At 43.0% G+C, this 20,949-nt stretch overlaps 1 protein-coding gene and 2 long non-coding RNA genes across 3 annotated transcripts in view; 1 reads left to right on the plus strand and 2 right to left on the minus strand.

Moving 5' to 3' along the window:
• Positions 1 to 9,128: 9,128 nt before the first annotated feature.
• LOC118722459 lies at positions 9,129 to 9,970 on the minus strand. The gene is made up of 2 exons (XR_004989007.1): positions 9,937 to 9,970; positions 9,129 to 9,267 (listed from the first exon to the last, which is right to left on the minus strand). It is a non-coding gene; the product is annotated as an uncharacterized LOC118722459 (long non-coding RNA).
• Positions 9,971 to 16,403: 6,433 nt separating this feature from the next.
• LOC118723274 (peptidyl-prolyl cis-trans isomerase FKBP1B-like) lies at positions 16,404 to 17,498 on the minus strand. Its single transcript, XM_036445471.2, has one exon. The coding sequence runs from the start codon at positions 17,193 to 17,195 to the stop codon at positions 16,869 to 16,871; it is 327 nt and encodes a 108-aa protein (XP_036301364.1). The 5' UTR covers positions 17,196 to 17,498; the 3' UTR covers positions 16,404 to 16,868.
• Positions 17,499 to 20,284: 2,786 nt separating this feature from the next.
• The window catches only part of LOC123652634, a 29,153-nt gene continuing 28,488 nt past the window's right edge, over positions 20,285 to 20,949 (plus strand). The window contains exon 1 of the long non-coding RNA XR_006742075.1: positions 20,285 to 20,943. This is a non-coding gene — a long non-coding RNA (uncharacterized LOC123652634). The remainder of the gene's footprint in view (positions 20,944 to 20,949) is intronic.

Raw genomic sequence — 20,949 nt, forward strand, 5'->3', positions numbered from 1 at the left:
CCCTTAAGTGACACCCATTGTGAATCTGCCCTTTAAAAGCAAGACTTTATGCCCACAGCTCCTCTCCAATCTCAGGGAATAACCTCTACCCTCATGGTTTCAACTACCAAATCAGCCTGACCTCTCCCACAAAAGTTAGTATCCAAGTATCTGCCTGCCAGGCAGTTCTCTCTAGATATCCCAGGGACACTCCACACTCGGCATATCCAAGACTGAACTCATCCTCTACCTCCATAGCTGTCCCTCCCTCAGCTGTCCACATTACAGTCTGCTGGAAACGAGTGAGTCATTCTTGGTTCAGCCCTTTGACTTCTCCAGTCACCCAGTCCTATCTATTCCACTGCCTTAATAAGCATGGAATGCCTACCTCCATTCTCGCTGGTATGTGTTCCAGCCATCCTTTCCACCCTGAACTGCTGCAGCAGCCTCTTCACAGTCTCGTTCAGGCAAACACATTCTCCAATCAGCCTCCAGAATGAACTGTCTAAAATGCACTCCTATTCAAAATCCAGCAGAGATTCCCCTGGCTTCTGGCTGTATGTATATGTCTAAGACATCCTGCATCAATCTGTCAATGCACTCAGGATTCTAAAGGACCATGGAGAGCCCCAAACTTCAAAAGGCAGCCAAAATCCCCAGAGTAAGGCAACCCACCCTGGCAAGGGAAAACTATAGGGAGAAAAAGAGCAAGTGAATATTTTCAAAAATTCCCTGCTACAGACGTTTTGAGTATGGAAAGAAAAGAATTTGGACAGAGATGGGAGGACACACTGAGTCACTGGGAAAGGCTTGAGCATGTTTATAGGCTGCCAGAAAAGGAGAGAGGGAATAGAGCAAGCCCTGAGAAGTTCTGGAAGGCTTATTGATTCTCTGCAAAAGATGGTTCTGGGCTGGGCTGCTGTGCATGCTGGGTCTAGCCTTTTCCTCCTCTGATCCTACTCACTCTGTAAGACCCAACCCATGATCACAAGCCTCCCAGTAATAGATAACAGATAGGTGACAGCTTCCCCAGTACGCTGTAACTCTACTTTCCACAAAGACTGTTTCTAACCTCCTCCATCCTCAAAACCCCCATCCTTTCATGACTTCCTCTCTGACCATCATCACCTTACCTCCTATTTTCCCGGGGGGGGGGGGGGGGGGGGGAATGCCTACGATCAAGAGGGAATACCGACAAATTCACCCACACCTGCATCCAGTGTTTCTTCCTGACTCGTTTTTGCCTCCTCCTAAGAGAGTGCTAACCCTGCACAAGTACCTCCCGTAGGTCACAGCTGTTGCCAAGGCAGGTAGACACTTTTTTAAGGCCTTATCTTCCTAGTCCTCTCAGCAGCATTTACCTCCCATTCTTTTTTTTTTTTAAATATATTTTATTGATTTTTAACAGAGAAGAAGGGAGAGAGATAGAGAGCTAGAAACGTCGATGAGAGAGAAACATCGGCCAGCTGCCTCTTGCACAGCCCCTACCGGGGATGTGCCCGCAACCAATGTACATGCCCTTGACAGGAATCGAACCTGGGACCTTTCAGTCCGCAGACTGACACTCTACCACTGAGCCAAACCGGCTTCGGCTACCTCCCATTCTTAAAACACTTTTCTGTTAGTTTGATAACTTTCTTTTGGAATCCTTTCTCCTTTTCTTTTTACTCTTTCTCAAGCTATCATGGATGCTTCTTCTGTCCTCTAAATGATGTTTTGTCCCAGTTTTACTGTGTGTGTGTGTTTAAATTTGTCATCTATAAATCCACAGGAGTTGAAGATGGGCTTGGGAAAGTCTATAAATTCCTTACACTTAAATGCAAATATGTTGTTAGGAAGAAATACAGCTTTTATCATCTTCACAAATGTGTCTGGGACCCCTCCAAAAAGGATAAGATCATTGGTTCGCATGTACTCCCCCAGCTGACCTCACCGACCATCTGTGTGGACGTTAATAACTCTCCAGCATATACCCACAGCCCAGTTCTCTCTTCACAGACTCTGGGCCATAGTTCCCTGTCACTTTCAAATGATGTCTCACTGCTATTTCATAAATTCACTTACCCAAAACTCAACTATTGCCCTGTTTCTCCAAACCAGCTGCTTTCACAGTCTTCTCAACCATTGCAAAACACACTGTTACCCACCTAGCTACGTAAGCCAGAAAAACCTGGAGGTCATTCTTCCCTATCCAATACTAAATCCATCTTAAATCGTTCCACATCTCTTCATTTCTACTGCCACTAGCATAATCCAAGCTGCCTCCATTTCTCACATGGAAATACTGCTTTAGCCCCAACTCATTTCCCTACTTTCACCCTTTCCCCCTTCCAATCCATTCTCACATTACAGCCAGATGTATTACTGAGTGTGACTTGGAGTAGAGCTCTTGATGAAGGCTTTCAATTGCTCTCTATATCACTGAGAATAAAGTGTGAACTTCTTTGACCTACAAGGTCCAATGTTGGATATGGCCTGCCTACTCTCCTCCTGGAACTCCTCCACCTTTACCCTCCTCGCACCCCCAGATCTCCTCCCCTATCTCACCTCATTCCAGCCACAGTAGGCCTTCTTTCAGTTCCTTAAACACACCAAGCTCTTTCCTGTCTCAGGACTTTTGAGAAATCCTTCTTTCTCTTCCCTTTTTTCCTTGCCCGGCTCACTCTTACTAAGTTTCAGCTCTTGGCTTAAGTGCGAGTACACCAATTCTTGAGAAAAGGCCTTCCCCAGACCCTTATTCTGTATTTTCTGATAACTTTGATTTATTTTCTTTATAACAATTATCACAATTTTAATTGTCTGTGAGTTTATGTGTGTATTCAACATACATACATAGACTCCATGCTCTGTGAAGATGAGGACCAGAGGCAGCTCTGGATTTTTTCTAGAAGGGGCTTGAAAGTGGCAATCTTTTTGGAAGAGGAAGTAATTGTTTGTCTTGAGGTTGTGTTGGCATGGCACTCTACTAAGATTTTTTGAGAGTATCAGTTTTGCATTTTATAAATGGGGAAAGGAATTTTGGAATTATGGGGAAGGGGCACATAAAGCATTCCCTTTGTCTTCCCCAAGACACCTCATGTTAGTGCCACTGGCAGACACTGCTGTTTGTCTGACTTATCCCTATAGACCCAACACTAGGAAGTGGGGCATGTGGTTGACTCTCAAATATTTGTAGTCTGGTAAGTGAATAAAATGAATGAATAAATTTACATTCTCAAACATCATCTCCTTTATATACTTACCCTGACTCCCAGGCTAAGCATCGGCTCTTCTGTGTGCCCTTTTCATTTCATTTACATTTTTGAATAAGTAGTGTCTGTTTAATGACACGGTATAGTGTCTGTGTCTTCCATTAGTCCATGTCATAGTCATGGTTTTTACTGTACAGTTCTGAATATTTTATATCATTTGATCATCACTGCACATGCCAATACTAAAAGTAGCAGTTACTATCATCTATATTTTTTATAGATGAGTAAACTTTACATGTATTAAATCATTAAATCTTTAGAGTAATCTTAGGAAGTAAGTACTATTATCTCTATTTTTACATATGAAACTGAAGAAAGCTTAACATTTCATATTATGGAATAGAAAAAAAGTTAAATAACTCATTCAAGGCCTCAGAGCTAGGGAACAACAGCACAGCCAGGATTCAACCAGGCAACCTAGCTCCGGGGCCAAACTCTTCACCAATATGACCAAATTAAGCCAGAGGGATTATCTTCTGGGACCTAGACTCTGGGTTATTTGTTTAAGCATCCAGGGGCTGAGCTCTTCATGAGCAAGGACCTAACTCACACATCCTCAGCCCCTAGCAGATTACCTAATACATGATGATACTCAATAATAAAGATGTCAACTAAGTAAATAACAAATTATTATTGATTTTTCACAAATACTATCTCAGACTAGCAATAGAATGTATGATTCCTATCTTACAGAGACTAAAAATGAGATTCATGACCTCACAAGAGGAAGTGACTTTAACTGTCCTTTTGACTGACTCCAGCCCTCTTTTATATTTCTTCTGCTGCTTCCATAAAAGGTTAGATTAAGAAGACTTCACCTTAGGAAAAGCTTTTTTTAAAAAAAACAAACACTACAGTACTCAGTCTTTCCCAGAAAAAGTGGCCATTAAAAGTATTTTATTACGATGTTTGCCTAACAATAAGCTCTCTCTTGCCTTTAGCTCCTCCTAAACCATTATGTCCCTATTTAGCTTGAACTCCATGCAGGTCTCTCTCTCTCTCTCTCTCTCTCTCTCTCTCTCTCTCTCTCTCTCTCTCTGTGTGTGTGTGTGTGTGTGTGTGTGTTGGAACAGGGAGGAAAGCTGTGACTCAGATGTCTAGAAATCAGAGTCCAGGGGCACCACTGAGTAGTTTCTGTTGCTAAGCAATGTAATCCTTTTCCACCCTGGCTCTTCAACAAAGCAATAGCCGTGGTCCAGCATTCTTCTCAGGCTGTAGTGCCCTAGGATATGATGTGTCACTGAATATTGTTTACCAATTCGCTATTTAGGACATAGGGTCCCTTCTGGAGGAGTGCTCACTTTTGGCATATAGCCAGTCATGTGCTAGTACACTAGTCCTCCAAGGGGGGGGGGGGGGATCCATGATTTGTGGCACATGCCAATTTTGTGATGTAAATACTCCCCCCTTTGGTGAATTTCAAGCTACCAGCAGTTTAAGCTGCTCACATAATTCCTGAAAATTTAACAATCTATTCTAATGAGCTGACACAATCTGGCTCCAGCACACTGCTGCTTGTAGTAAATCCCTGAGTGGATGGGAAGAGGACAAATATAAGTAGCCCCTTATGGTTTCAGGGGCAAGGCCTGACTCATAGACTATTACAAGAAATTTCCTAGTGTTTAGATGTAACCTCTGATGAGTAAAGAGCAATTGTATTGCAGATGGGAAAACGAGGTTCAAGGCTTAGTCTTCTTAGAAGTAATGTATTTATTTTGTTGAACCTCATTTTTAATGGAAATTATATTACCCACCTTCACAAAATGGTTGATTATCTAACAATACTTACATAGCACTAATTACCTGCTAGGAATGAGACAGACCAGCAAGCCAGGACAAGTGTAATAGGAAAACTGAGACAGATAAGGGAACAAGCCAGCAGAGCAATTTACAGCCCATACAGAAGGTCACCTCCCTAGAGATAGCATCTAGACCTCAGTTGTATTTCAACTCCAGACCCAGAAAAACAGCAAAACCAGGTCAGTGAGACCAGGACCAGCTGCAATGACTAACGACCTCCAGCCCTGACACTGATCAATCGATGAAGACCACGACCCTGAAGGAGCACACCTAGAAAACTGATGAATATTCTGCTGAAACCCTCCCCTGAGACCTCCCCTAAGATTCCCGCCTTCAAGAAAAAGATAAACCCTCAAGACAAAGTACCCAGGGCTCACTCTCCCTATAGGGAGCAGCCTGTGCCATTCCCTTTCCCCTCTTCTTCTCCCACTTCTTCCCTCCCCACAGGCAAGCATCTCCTAAACCCTTAAAAAAAAACAAAAAAACAAAAAAAAACACTTTGCTTGCAACCAGGGGAGCAATGGGCCGTGGCAGCTCATCCCAGGCTAATCCCCTGAACCTGCTCCCAAGGCTCCCTTTGCTCTGACTTCCCAGAGAGCTGAGCCCAGCAAAGTCTCTCCTGATGCTTCTTCTGTGCTAAGTCCTTTCTTGTTTCACCCTCCCCAGCTTTCATAAATGCTCCCTCACAGTCACTTGTGAAATTTTTCCTGCATGAAGTCAAGAATCCACACACCATTGGCCAGCCCTGGGCAGACCCACAGGGGGCCAGATCCCCTTTTTGGTAGCAATAACTGTTTAGTACTTTACAAACTTACTTATTTAATTTTTATAACAACACTGAGTGGTAAGTACTATTATCAACTTAAAGATGAAAAGACCAAAGCACATAGAAATTAACTAAACTATCTAAGGTCACACAGCTACCAAATAATAGAGCCAAAGTTTGAGCCTCACTCCAGAGCCCATGCTTTTACCCTTTAAGGCCCCAGTCAAAGCCAGTTACCTATTTTTATAGAGTTTTATCAGAACAGACATGTTCATTCATTTACATATTGACATGTCTGCTTTTGTGTTACCACAGCAGAATTGAGTAGCTGGGATAGAGACCACATGACCTACAAAGCCCCAAATATTTGCTATCTGGCCCTTTACAGAAAACATTGGCTGACCCCTGCTCTATGGTGTCCTGCCTGTTTGTATGGGTGAAACAATAGTTATTATTAGGAGCCGAGTAGTCCCCACATCCAAGCTGGCTCTGAAGTTGCATTTTGGGCCGATAGTACAAATGAAAAATAATGTCAAGATTGTAACTTGCCCTAGCTGGTTTGGTTCAGTGGATAGAGTGTCAGCCTGTGGACTGAAAGGTCCCGAGTTCAATTCCAGTTAAGGGCACATACCTTTGTTGCAGGCTTATCCTCAGTGGGCCCATGCCCTGGTCAGAGTTCGTACAGGAGGCAACCAGTTGATGTGTTTCTCTCACATCGACTTTTCTCTCTGTCTTTCCCTCTCTCTTCCACTTTCCCTAAAAATAATCAATGGAAAAATATCCTCTGGTAAGGATTAACACACACACACACAATTATAACTCTATCCTAACATTTGTACTATAACAATAGTGTCAATAAAATAGCATTCAGGTATAACCAGTTACAAATGACCCATGGAAATGTGTATTAGCAGAAACATATATCTAACTTCATGTGACCCCAATATCTCAGAGTTGAAATTAATTCAGAGATTTTTCATTCCAACCTTTGACTCTCCACTTGGAGATACTGTATTGGGTTTCTGAAGTTAATGCTGTAAATCCCTTATGATCACCTCTTGAGTGCTGCAAGACAATTCCCCTGGATAAACCTGGGATTTCTGCACAGCAGAACAAAGGCACCTCTTTTGTGGAGTTCAGGTAGCAGGTTTACGTCTACAACCTGTCTTTCTGTCTCCAGGCAGCCTCACCATGTGGCTATTTCAGATACCAAGCAGACAAGTTCCTCAAAGCCTATCACTCACTGACCTCCTGTACAGTCGTTGAAAACTTTCCTGACCTTTGCAGCTACTTCCTGTAAGCCTCTCAGGGACTACTAGTCACTTGTAACCTATTTTCAGATCTGGCAGTTCTGGCTTCTAGAGCCGACGAAGAACAAGCCCAGCTGCAGGTGGTCGAACGTTTCCTGTGCTCTCCTGGCAGCAAAAAAAGAATTGTTCAGTGACATGCCTGTAGGTAGTAGCTCTGACAGGCTCCTGATCACCTCTCTCAGGCCAGTAGATTGTCATTGCACTATGAACCACACAGCTCAATATCTCCAGAAGATCACCAGAAGGCTATTTGTTATCTTCTGTTTGCTAAAGACAGTTTTTTCCTTATACTAGTAGTAATAAAGAAAAAGAACCCATTTGTTCTTATTGTTGCTGTTTTTTCCCCCTCTCAAAGCAAAGATGCTTCATTCAGAATTGGTAAACTAACGCAGTATTGATTGAGCTCCTATGTAGAAGATTCATTGTCAAAGAATGCCTTTCATAAACATTTCAAAACAGAGTTGATCCAAAACATCCCTCCATCACGAGGTTACCTTAATGTAATACAATCTGGGAAGCAGAGTACAAACATCTTGAGGTTCTGAAAATTCCCCAAGAGCTACAGGCAGAAAGCAAAAGAGAACAATGTTTCACGATGGAGACCACCAGAAACATCTTGCTGTTCCCAGGAAGTTCTTCCTCACTAAACTCCTTATATGTGCTTAAATTGTTCGTATTACCAGCAAAGACAACCAAAATGAAACCTCACGGAGCTTTACTAAAAGTTCCCTTTATAATCTTTTGAGCTCATATGATTTTTAGGGTATCTTTAAATAAATTTATAAACTTAGTTTCATTTTTTGAATAATAATAAACTTAAAACTAAGGACCCTGTTGTGTAAGGGAGTTCCCATAAGGCTGACACCTAATTTGTCATTAAAAAATCACTGATATAGGCCTACTTCTTCTACTCTGATTGATCCCTGACTCTTGCAAGGAGGGCCAAATTTACTGGAAAAAATATTAAGAATTTTAAGCCTCCTCCCAAATTTATTAAAACTATAGGCTCATTTATAAAACAAAGATCTCTAATATTCTTCCAAGGATTACCTAATAACCCTTTCTTGGGTTCCTGAAATACTTGATTTTATCTTTTCATTAGAAATCATGTGTTCCAACAAATAAAAATCATGCCCAGCTCCACCCTCCTCCATACCAATTCAAATAGTCACAGAAATAATTACAAGTTCCAAGAGAGAAGATAGTCATATTTAACTTTGCATCACTTATTACTGACTAGTGGCCTGGTGCACAAAATTTGTGCACAGGGTGGGGGTGTCCCTCAGCCCACTTGCACCCTCTCCAATCTGGGAACCCCCCCCCCCCCCCCATCAATATAAACTGGCAATTGGACCAGTGTAGGACCACTGGCTCCTAACTGCTCACCTACCTGCCTGTCTGATTGCCCCTAACCACTCTGCCTGCCAGCCTACTTGCCCCCCAACTGCCCCCCCACCAGCCTGATCACTCCCAACACCCTCCCCTCCTGGCCTGATTGCCCCTAACTGCCTCTTCCTCGGCCCTGCCACCATGGCTTTGTCTGGAAGGACATCCAGAAAGTCTCCTAGTCTAATTAGCATATTACCCTTTTATTAGTATAAATCTGTGGCCTCCATGAAGTCAAGAATTTTCTTGATGTTGTTCATTGACTAGAAAAATAGCCACCAGATAGCAGCCACTCAATAAATATTGAATAAATGAGCCTATAGTTTTAATAAGTTTGGGAGGAGGCTTAAAATTCTTAATATTTTTTCCAGTAAATTTGGCCCTCCTTGCAAGAGTCAGGGATCAATCAGAAAAGTAGAAGTAGGCCTATATCAGTGATATTTTAATGACAAATTAGGTGTCAGCCTTATGGGAACTCCCTTGTAGGTAACAGTTTTCTTTTCTCTTGTTGCCTTTAAGATTCTCTCTTTGTCTTTAACTTTTGGCCTCTTAATTATGATGTCTCTGGGCATGGACCTGTTTGGGTTATTCTTGTTTGGGGTTCTCGGTGCCTCCTGAACTTGTGTGACTTTTTCCTTTATCAGGTTAGGGAAGTTTTCTACCACTATTTCTTCAAACACTTTCCCTATGCCTTTCTCCCTTTTTGCCTCTTCTGGCACATCTGCTATTTATTGTTACATTTCACATTGTCCCACAACTCCCTTAAGCTGCCCTCCTGTTTTTTAATAGATTTTTTTCTTTTTGGTTTTCTGACTGAGTGATTTTTCAACCTGTCTTCTAATTCACTGATTTGATCCTCAACTTCCCCTGATCTGCTGTGTATTCCTTCCAATGTGTTCTTTATTTGTGTTAGGTCATTCTTTATCTCAGACTGTTCTTTTTTCATAATTACTATATTTGTTTTCATGTTGTTGAGCATCTTTACCATCATTCCTCTGAACTCTGTTTCAGATAAATTTCTTATCTCTGCTTCATTTATCTCTTCTTCTGGAGAATTCTCTAGTTCTTTCATTACCCTCATTTTGGCTTTCTGTTTGGGTTGGTGACTATGTATTAGGTAGATCCTTTACACCTCTCAATCTCTAGTGAAGACTGTTTCTGACTAATTATATCAGACATAGACTCAAAGCCTCCAGAAAACCGCCTCCACCTACAGACTAATAGGATTCCGACTTGAATTGCCCCCCAGGCAATCATCCTCAGATGTGGCCAAGAACTTTTTTCAACAGAGTGGAGAAGCTGCTTCTGCTTGAAACTAATTATTATTTTTAATGTCTTAAGTGGCCTCAGGGGTGTTTCCCAATAGAGTGTGTCAACTGTCTTCCCCCCAAGGCAAGGCAAACGTCTATGAGGGAAAGATGTCCTCCACTGTGTGAGGAATGACTCAGCCCAGGAAACTTAGGGTGTCTGCCTTCTGAATGCTATCCCCAAATCCCCTGTCCTCTGCTCTCAAAGCTCCAGTCCACTTCACTGTCCCTCTGCCAGAGCACCGGGTGGGTGGTTCCATGGGGAGTTTTGTGTGTCTGCCCTTTGAGAGGGTGCCTGAATTTTCAGCTGTTACTTTCTGACAGACAGCGCCCCACGGCCAGATGTTATGTGAGTATCCTCCTCAGTTTTGGTGTGTCAGCTGGGGAACGCAGCTTGGGGACTAGATCCCAGAATTCTCAGTGGCAACCCCTCAAAGCCGAGTTATCTCTCTGAGACTTCAGTTGCTGCCTGTGGGTGCCCGGCCAGCCCCTCCTACCAGTCTCTATGCGGTGTCCACTTTTGGTCCTTGGATATCAGGGTTCTCTCCTGCAAGTTTTCCATTGATAATTCAGGAAGTTTTACTGTATTTTAGTTGTAATTCCAGTTTGTTCCTGGGAGCATGTCCATGCAACATCCACTTACTCTGCCACCATTTTTAATCCCTCTATCAGCGATTTTTATCCAGTGTACTGCAATAATTATTAAAACATGCAGTACCTGTCCTAACTGGTTTGGCTCAGTGGATAGAGCATCGGCCTGCAGACTGAAAGGTCCCAGGTTCAATTCTGGTCAAAGACATTTACCTTGGTTGCAGGCACATCCCCAGTAGGAGGTGTGCAGGAAGCATCTAATTAATGTTTCAAACTCTCTATCTTTCTCCCTTCCTCTCTGTAAAAAAGCAATAAAATATACTAAATAAATAAATAAATAAATAAATAAATAAATAAAACATGCAGTATCTGACTATTTAATCAGAGCACTGACCTCTTTTCCCTTAGATTGTTAAATAAAAAATTGACAATAGCTAACACAACAATAGCCATCCATTGTGATTGCCCTATCTTGAACCATAATTATATAAGTTTTATAATAGGGTTGCATCTGATTAGTTAATTCTTGATATCAAAAATCCTTATATGCAAGTACTTTATAGTGTGGACTTTTGGTGTAAGTCTCCCCAAATCCCAATATTTATTTAGAGGATTGATCCAGGATTTTGGACTAAGGTTCAATATTTAATTGTGCCTTCATTAAATTAAATCAAAGTTTCTCTACATTGGCATTATAGATATTTTGAGCTGAATCATTCTTGGGGTGGGGGTGGGGCGGGGAGAGGAAGGGAGAGGAGGCTATCCTGTGCATTGCAGGATATTTAGCAGCTTCTTGGCCTCCAATCACTAGATGCCAGTAGCTGCTTCGCAGTTTAACACCTAAAATGCATTTAGACATTGCCAAATGTCCCCTAGAGGACAAAATTGCCTCTGATTGAGAATCATTATTGAGTAACTGACCCTCGTCATTCTTTCCAGTAACTTTAAGAAATATCAGAAATTTATCACGATGGATGGATGGATGGATGGATACATATATGCCTTCATACTTTGCTTACTTGAGATGAATTAGGACATCTTTGCACTTGGTGTCAGTCCCTAAAGAAGAGATGCTTCCATGTAAATATTTCCCTGCTGCTCAAGTCACATGTTAGCATTCTTTTCTTCTCATTTTTACAAGGAAAGAATTTCCTGATCTATTATTTCATTTGAGTCCAACAATCCATTAAAAGGGAAACCATTATTGCTCCAACAGATATTTAGATGAAGAAACTGAGGGCCATGGAATGAAAATAATCAACTTCAAGGCTAAACTCCAAATTCAGTGCTGCTCCTCTTCCTGCTATGGAAAGCTTGCCTCTGTCTCCCCCTCACTGTAACCCTCATTGTAATGGGTAAACATTAGGGATGGAATCGTAAGGATAATGATGCTCTTCTAAAGTGCCAACACCTAAAATGGCATTTAATCTAGTCAATGTCTAGAAATTGGATTACCCCTACCCAGAGTACATTGTGCTTTAATCTAATTAAGCTCACAATTTTCCATTAGAGCTAACTTCCTATTTACAGGGAATGCAGGAGAGAGAGGAATGAGTTAGACACTAGTAAAGAACAATCAATCAAATCCAGAAGTGGGGACAGTCTACTCTACAAGAAAACTGTGGTCTGAACTCTTCCAAAAAGTCAGCATCTTGAAAATAAACATTAAAAAAAAAGACAAAAAACCATTTAGGGACAATGTTAGATGCTTGTGGAAAGTATTTTGGGATAAAGCACCATGATAAAGCAAATGCATCAACAAAAAAACCCAACAAAGGAGATAGATAGATTGATTGATAGATAAGATAGATAGATAGATTGATAGATAGATAGATAGATAGATAGAATAGTAAAATACTAACTTTAACATATTTTTAAAGTATGTTTTTATTAATTTTAGAGAGGAAAAGAGAGGGAAACATCAATGATGAGAATCACCAATTGGCTGCCTCCTGCACACCCCACATTGGGGATCGAGCCTGCAATGCAGGGTTCAACCAGGGACTCGAACCCTAACCTCCTGGTTCATAGGTTGATGAGCAACCACTGAGCCATGCCAGCAGGGCAAAATTTTTATTTTAATTTTTAACATATTTTATTGATTTTTTTACAGAGAAGAAGCGAGAGGGATAGTTGAAAACATCGATGAGAGAAAAACATCAATTAGCTGCCTCCTGCACACCCCCCTACTGGGGATGTGTTCAAAACCAAGGTACATGCCCTTGACCAGAATCGAACTTAGGACCTTTCAGTCCGCAGGCTGATGCTCTTTCCACTGAGCCAAATCAGTTTCAAATATCCATTTGGCAGGCAAATATTTTAATGGATGATGCATAGGAGAATCCACAGATCATTTAGGATGGGGGCTCTATGGTTATGCTTCAAGAACCCCACAGCTGTGAGCAACATCCTGTGTGCATAAGAGCTCTGCTTTTTTTCTGGAGAGAGGGTGTATAGCTCTTATCTAACTTGCCTAAAGGGTCCCATGACTCCAAAAAGCCTGAAGCCTTGGTTTGTCTGGAGATTTTAGGTCTCGTGGCCACAGAGGTGTGAGAACTTTGGACTTCTAAACATTTCCCTGCTGCTCAAATTATATGTTGGAGATGGCTGCCTAAAGTCACAGGATCTTAGAACTGAAAGGAGACTTAGGAATGATCTAATTCAACCCTGAAGACAAATGCTCTGAAATAGGCCTGCCCGTTTACTTAGTGGTAAAGGCAGAGGCAAAGTCTAGGTCTCATTCCGAGGTTACCACTCTGTTTATTGAAAAAAGGTCAGGCAATTTACTTAGTGATAGAGGCAGAGGCAAAGTCTAGATCTGATTCCCAGGTTATCACTTAGCTTATTCAAAGAACCAGCCTTGTCTGTCAGTCACTTGACCTCTTCTACTTTCTATGTAGACTCAACAAGCCAACAAACATCCTTAGGCAGGTCACACAGCCCACCTGCCCTGCTTCCCCCACTTTTTCCTTCTTTGATATCCCCTCTACTTGCTTACCTGGTTTACTCCTCACCTGCCACATGGTCTCCTTGGGGTTCCACTGACACAAGCAGCACACAAACAGTGGGGCCTTTGCTCTGCTGGTCCTGCAGTGCTCTTCCTCCAGGTACTTGCTTCGCTAACAGCTTCACCTTCTTCACGTCTGCCCAGGTCTTTCCACGTGATTGACCACCTGTTTAATACTGCAGCTCCCTCTACCACCACCCCTAGCGATACTCTGTCTTACTGCTTATTTTTTCCTTATCAACTATCACCTTCCAACAACCTATACAATTTTCCGTTTATTCTACTTTTGTTAATTGTTAAAGTTCCCCAATAGAATATAAGCTCCACAAGGGCAGACGTCTTTGTTTTTTGTTTTTGTTTTAAATATATTTTATTGATTTTTTACAGAGAGGAAGAAAGAGGGATAGAGAGTTAGAAACATCGATGAGAGAGAATCATCGATCAGCTGCCTCTTGCACAACCCCTAGTGAGGATGTGCCCATAACCAAGGTACATGCCCTTGATCGGAATCGAACCCAGGACCCTTCAGTCCACAGGCTGATGCTCTATCCACTGAGCCAAACCGGTTTTGGCAAAAGTCTTTGTTTTATTTGTTGATATATTTCAAGTGCCCAGAGCCGTGCCAGGCACAGAGAAGTACTCAATCCTGGAAATGTTGCTCTCTGCAAATCAGGACTTAATTTCAACTTGTCTTAATAAAGAAGACCACAAAGAGGAAAAATAGATATGTAGGAAAGATGGGGTGGGAATTATACTGGATGTTTTCATTGTTTAAAAGGTTGCATTTGCCCTAGCCGGTTTGGCCCAGTGGATAGAGTGTTGGCCTGCAGATTAAAAGGTTCCGGGTTTGATTCCAGTCAAGGGCACATGTCCAGGTTTCAGGCTTGATCCCCAGTAGGAGGTGTGCAGGAGGCAGCCAATCAATGATTTCCTCTCATCATTGATGTTTCTTTTTTCTTTTCTTTTCTTTTTAAATATATTTTATTGATTTTTTGCAGAGAGGGAAAGAGACTTAGAAACATCGATAAGAGAGATACATCCATCAGCTGCTTCTTGCACACCCCCTACTGGGGACATGTCCACAGCCAAGGTCAAACCTGGGACCTTTCAGTCATTAGGTCGATGCTGTATCCACTGAGCCAAACCAGTTTCAACTCATCATTGATGTTTCTATCTCTCTTTCTCTCTCTCCCTTCTTCTCAGAAATATATATATATATATATATATATATATATATATATACACATATATATATACAATAGTTGGATTTAAGCTTTGGTTTGATGAATGGGTATAGGACTGATAGTTCAGCTCTATTTTGCACAATATCAGCTAGCTCTGCTCTGTACACCAAACAGATTAGCAGTATCTCCTCCCGCTTGAGGGCTTATATGTTGCAATTATCTTGCAATAAATTCCTAAATATTTAGTATGTGAATGACTTCCTAATAAGGTGTTGATTTACTACATCACAGGCATAATCAAGAGGCATCAATTCAGGTCTTTCAGGATTAAGTTTAAAGCTCAAAAGCTTAGCTTCTAGAGCCAAGCAAACCAGCACACAGCGTGTGCAGGAGGCAGAGGAACATTTACACACAAGCTCGGACTTGCAGCTGTGTTTGTCTAAGGCCCCTCCCCCCACCCCCTTGCGTTGGGCCCACTGGGTTTCATCTTGTTCTCAGAGTGAGATTGAAGAGTGCTGAGCGCACAGTGGGGGTTCTGTGATGGGTTCCATAAACAGTCCCTCTTCAGTTTGTTTGTTTGTTTTTCTATTTTTTTTTCTATTTTCATTGAATTTATTGGGTAGATGGGGGTTAACAAAATTATACAGGTTTCAGGTGCACAACTCCACAGTACATCATCTATACACGGTACTGTGTGTTCACCACCCCAAGTCAAGCCTCTGTCCACCACCATTGATCCCTCTTCTACCCTCCTCCGCCTTCTTTCCCCCCGCCTCTTACTCTGCAGTTTCTAAGCTTTGGAAAGAAACCCTGATCTAGTATTTAGGAAATCTACTTGCATCTCCAAGTGTGGATGTGGATATCCATTGCTAAATTTGACCAAAAACTAAGGCTAAACTTCAGAGAGGAAAGCATGTCAGCTGAACACTCCGAGTGTTTTGCTAGCAACACTTCATTGTAAACATGTGTGTATGATCTTACCATGACCTCAAGTTGTAGATTAACAAATGGACTGAGTGGTAAGGGATTTTGAAAAATTAGGACAAAATGTGGCCAGGTATTCTTTCTCCACCCTCAGCGTATTGCATACCTGGGCCTTTCAGAAAGTTTTCTCAAATCACAAAATTCTTCTCATCTCTGTGGAAAAAATCTCATTCTTTTTTCAGTGCAAGGTTACCTGAACCATTACTGGTCTCCATTCATAGTGGCAAACCATTGCCACTGCTCACGTATTTCTGGTTAGCCAGACATAAGGAAAAGAGGTTCAATGAGAGGTTCCTAAAAAAAATAAAAAAATAAAAATAAAATAAAAAAAGCCTTCCTTTGTGTGGTCTCTCCCATCCAAGAGTTTATAGTCTAGCCTGGCCAGTGTGGTTAGTGGTTGAGTATCATCCCATAGACCATGAGGTTGCCAGTTGGATTCCCGGTCAGGGCACATGTCCAAGTTGCAGGCTCATTCTCCACCATGGGGTGTGCAGGAGGCAGCGAGTTGATGTATCTCTCCCATTGATGTTTCTATCTCTCCCTCTCCCTCCCTCTCTCTCTAAAACCAATAAAATCATATTTTTATAACAATAAAAGGAATGGCAAATTGCTCTGGCTGGCTAGCTCAGTTGGATAGAGCATCATTCCAATATGCCAAGGTTTCAGGTTCAATCCCGGTCAGGGCACATACAAAAGTAACCAATGAATGCATAAGTAATGTGACAAGTCAATGTTTCTCTCCTCCTCACCTCCCCCACTTACTCTCTCTAAAAATCAATGGAAAATATATCCTTGGTGAGGATTAACAACAAAAATGCTCAATAATTTATTCATATAATTTTTTGTCAAGCACAGAGTCTTTATTTTACATGTCATTTCCAAAGAGGACAGTTTGTAAGTCAGCGGTCAACAATTTCTAAGCGAGAAAGTGACAGCAAAGGTAACTGGCTCAACTCCCTCTGTCTACACCATGTACATTTCATATCTGAGTACCTTGTGTGTCTGGCTTAAGTGAAGGTAAGGCAGTGTAGATGGTGCAAACAAGAAATCTGTGTCCTGTGTTCAAGAATGGCTCTACATGCATCACGCAAAACGTACAACCTGAAATGTTGATCTGCAACCGAAGTTTCCTCAAGCAAAGATGCGTGTGAACAATGACCAACACATACAGAGCAACTTTGGCAGAGAGAATGGATAATGTCGTGGGGCAGCAAGGTTAGCGCACTGATCAAGAGCCCCAAGCAGGAGGAGCCGTCCCAGTGAGCAGCAGCCATCTCTCTCCACCTTCAGTTCCTTCCTGCCTTCACTCTAGGTTGAGCAGCTCCGTGTCAAAGATGAGGGTGGCACCAGGAAGGATGACACCAGCATGGCCAGTGGCTCCATGCGCCACATCAGTGGTGCAGGTCAGCTCCGCCCTCTGCTCCAAGCTTATCTGGGCTGTACTCTCTTCAAAACCCTGGATGACTTCCTGTTTGCCAATTCTGAACTTGAAAGGTTTGTTTCTGTCCCTGGATAAATCAAATTTCTTTCCATTTCGGAGCATTCCTGTGTAGTACACCACACACGTCTGGTCCTTCTGGGGGAATGTCCCTTCATCTCCCAGGGAGACGGTCTCAATCTCCTTGCCCATTGTGTCCCACTGGCCTGCCTCCGAGAGTCCCAGTGCTGCCCTGATCCTGGCTAGGCTCGCTCTGGCTCCAGATCTCTCAATAAATATTTGCTGACATGAATAACACCAATGATTCTGTGTGATCTGAAAGAAGCCTACTTAATGTCAAAGTCTCCTCTAATCATTAAGTCTGAGAACCAATTAAAGTTTTTAAAATGACTATCAATCCCGATATGGTAGAATTAGTCTTGAATTCCTAAATTTAATTCTAAATATTGTCACAACCTGAGGAAAATGGTTTAGGCACAGATACCAAGCTAAAAATAAAAATAAAAAAAATCAATATATATAAAAGCCTAAGTGACCGGCCACTACAGAAGCAAAAATCATATGCATGAAAACATGCAACAGAATGATGAATCTTAGAGGGAAGGGGGATGGCGAGAGGGTGGGAAAAAATTAACCAAAGATCTTATATGCATACTAGAGGCCCTCGGCCTGGCCTGTGCCCACATACTCAAGGACCTCTCGGGGGATGTCAGACTGCCGGTTTCAGCCCATTTCCCATAGGCCAGGCCGAGGGACCCCACTGGTGCACAAACCCGTGCACTGGGCCTCTAGTACATAAATAAATAAAGGAGGAGGGGGCACCCTCTCTGTAATGCTATCCTGCTATGTTGTGTAAGTGGTATTGTATTTAAAACAAATGTCTCCCCAGGTGTCTATTTCTATCTAGGTTGATTGAATGCATTCAACATGTTCATTGTTCAGCCTCAGTTTTGTCATCCTGTTTGTTTTTTGTGAAACACTATTTCAAAACGTAGCTCTTTTCAGAAGAGCATCTGCCCATTCGCCTACAGGCGTCCCCAATGGAAGGCGCTTGGCGTACACCTGCGCAAGCCCAGCTCCAGGCACACACCTGGCACATGACGCCCTGCCCTCTCAGGTGCACCCTCTGGGTAAACACAAGCTCTTCTGGGCTGCCGCCACCTCCACGGGTTCCAGTTTCACTGTCCGCTGTATCGCTGATGCCAGGACTAAGGACAGTGAACTTTAAAAACAACCTTCCCTTTCTTCTCTAATCTGGTAGGAAAACAAAGCCCAGTCAGGAACCAATTAAGTGAAAGAGAGTGTGGCAAAATCAAACAAACAATGAACCTGACTTTCTCTGACACAGGTCCCAGGGATCTCCTGACAAGTGCCAGGATCTATGGGACAGGCTGTCTTGGAGAGCCTGGCTGAGGGACGATTGCAGGGATCATGGTACTGTACAACATTGAAGCAGGTGCGAGGAAAAATAAGGGGATGGAATCGTCTATTTATAGTATCACCGTCCTCCTATCACCTACTGTTAAACCTTAAAAAAGCTTAAGAGCCAGGTCATCAGAATCATTCTCTCTTTAGGGCACTCCCAGGCAAATATGTAACTTGGGAATTATGAGCTCTCAAGTGTACAGTGTCGTTTTACTGAGGGAAAACAGGCCCAGAGAAGGAAGGAGACTTTTGCCAAGATGATGTGTCATCTGGTAGCAGAGCTGACAATACAACCCAAGGTCCTCTTAACACCCTCATACCTTCCCAAAATGTGGTCTTGCCCCCCCAAAGTAGCTCCTTTCCTGGTTTTCCTGCTGCTGTCAGGAGCCCATTTCTTCCCATTCAGTGGGACCAGGGATCTGAGAGCCATTAAATATTATTATTATTATTATTATTATTATTATTATTTTATTGATTTTTCACAGAGAGGAAAAGAGAGGGACAGAGAGTTAGAAACATCGATGAGAGAGAATCATCAATCAGCTGCCTCTTGCACACCCCCCACTGGGGAGGTACCTGAAACCAAGGTACATGCCCTTGCCCGGAATCGAACCCCGGACCTTTCAGTCCGCAGGCCAACACTCTATCCACTGAGCCAAACTGGTCCCGGCTAAATATTATTTTTTATCCCACACTTCCAGGTAGTGAATCCTACAGAATCTTACTTTAAAATATCTTACCCTCGTCCAGTTGCCATCACCCTGGCAGTGCTGCTTCAGTCCAGGCTCCTGTGGCTTCCTTGCCTCTGACCTCTCTCTGGGTCCACCTAGCAGACAGCTAACATTCTGACCAGAGCTAACAATTGTCATGCGTCTACATTCATTATCTCATTTGTTCCTCAAAAAAACCCCAAAACAACAAACAAACAAAAAACCACAAGAAAACAAACAAACAAACAAACAAAAACTGGATGCTTTTATTACCCCCATTTAATAGATGAGGAAACCGAGGCACAGGGCAGGTAAATAATATGTCTATAATTGTGGCAGGACTGGAATTTTTAAACCAGATAGTTTGGTGCCGAAGTCCAAACTCCAAACTGTGATACCATATAGCTTTTTCCTGAAGCACCAATATAACCATGTCACTCCTCCGCTCAGAAACCTTCTGTGGCTCTCCTCTGCCTGCGGCAGTTCAAAGTCCTAGTGGACACGCACTGAATGCTTGCTTCGGCTCTCCCGAGCCTTCAGGTATGTTAATTAATCTCCCAGTGTCTCACTTTCCTGATTTGTTAGCTGAGGGTGATCAGAATAATAACCACTCCATGGGGCTGCCCTGAGGATTGAACGAGGTCGCCCAGGTAAAAGCACTTAGCTTGGTTCCCAGCACAAAGCGACTCTGATCCACCTTAGCTACCTTTGGACCCTTTTTCTCCACTTCCTTGTAGGACTCCTCTGACTGGGATGTTGCTGCCAACAGCGCTTGTTGCCAAACTCCGTGCAGTTTTCCCCTTCCAGGAAATTGTCACCACTCCCACTGGCGTACGAATGCCAGCATAGCCTGATCTTCCCGTCTCCCAGTCTCTCTTCTTCAGTGGCCCATACCCCGCAGGAATCCGAATTCCTGGAACACTTACTCGCACCAGACTTTGCTTTGCACACTGTCTCGTGTGTTTACTCATTTGTTAATCGCTTGTTCAAGTGCCTCCTCTAACAGTAACAATAATTGTGTTTGAAGTCATACTTTACCGAGGGGTTCCTGTCACACAACCATGCCTCTGTAAATCTTTACAAGAGCCTTGGACATTCCCACTTTAGAGTGGCTTTAGTTTCCTTGACTGTTCAGTCCCGGGGATCCCCATCTTCAGGAAGCTGGCAGGTTTGTATGCAAAGCAAGGTCTTCCCACACACGGTGAAAATCAGGGCAGACAGTGGCAAAGTCTGGTGGAGAAGATGAGAGATGGTGCCATCAGTTTTCAGGCACAAGTGTGGCTCTGCCTGGGCATTTCTGCACTTCACCAAGCAGAGCCGAGGCAGCAGATGCAAACACACCCTTGCTGCAGCGAGACTTTCGCAAACAAAAGCTGCTTGCTCTCCAGAAAATCCTTGATGTCCTGAGAGGTGGAAAGAACAGCTCTGGGAGAAACACGGACTGAACTGCCGCCTCTCCAGGTAGCCGGCTCTGCCCTGGCTGACTTCTTTCAACGTAGAGCTGCAGGCTGCGTGGCACAATCTCCTGATCTCTACGCCATTTCCCGAGGGAGAGGGCAGGCCTTGATAAATTTGATAAATATAAATTATCTGGAAGATTTTGCTTTGTGAGGCTGATTTTGCTTTAACATTTCTACTGATGTTCTTTTATCGAGCTGGTGAGGCAGGCTTGGGCAACAGACGCAGTGGCCCAGGAAGGCACAGTGGCACCCTGTCTTGGAGAGGACTTGAGAGGGGCCCTTCTACAAGGAGGCATGGGGACCCCACTAATCATTTCGGGAGCACTGAATGAGTCACCTGCCAAGGTAGGT

The sequence above is a fragment of the Pipistrellus kuhlii genome, unplaced genomic scaffold (assembly GCF_014108245.1).
Source record: "Pipistrellus kuhlii isolate mPipKuh1 unplaced genomic scaffold, mPipKuh1.p scaffold_m20_p_2, whole genome shotgun sequence".
Classification (NCBI taxonomy): Eukaryota; Metazoa; Chordata; class Mammalia; order Chiroptera; family Vespertilionidae; genus Pipistrellus; species Pipistrellus kuhlii.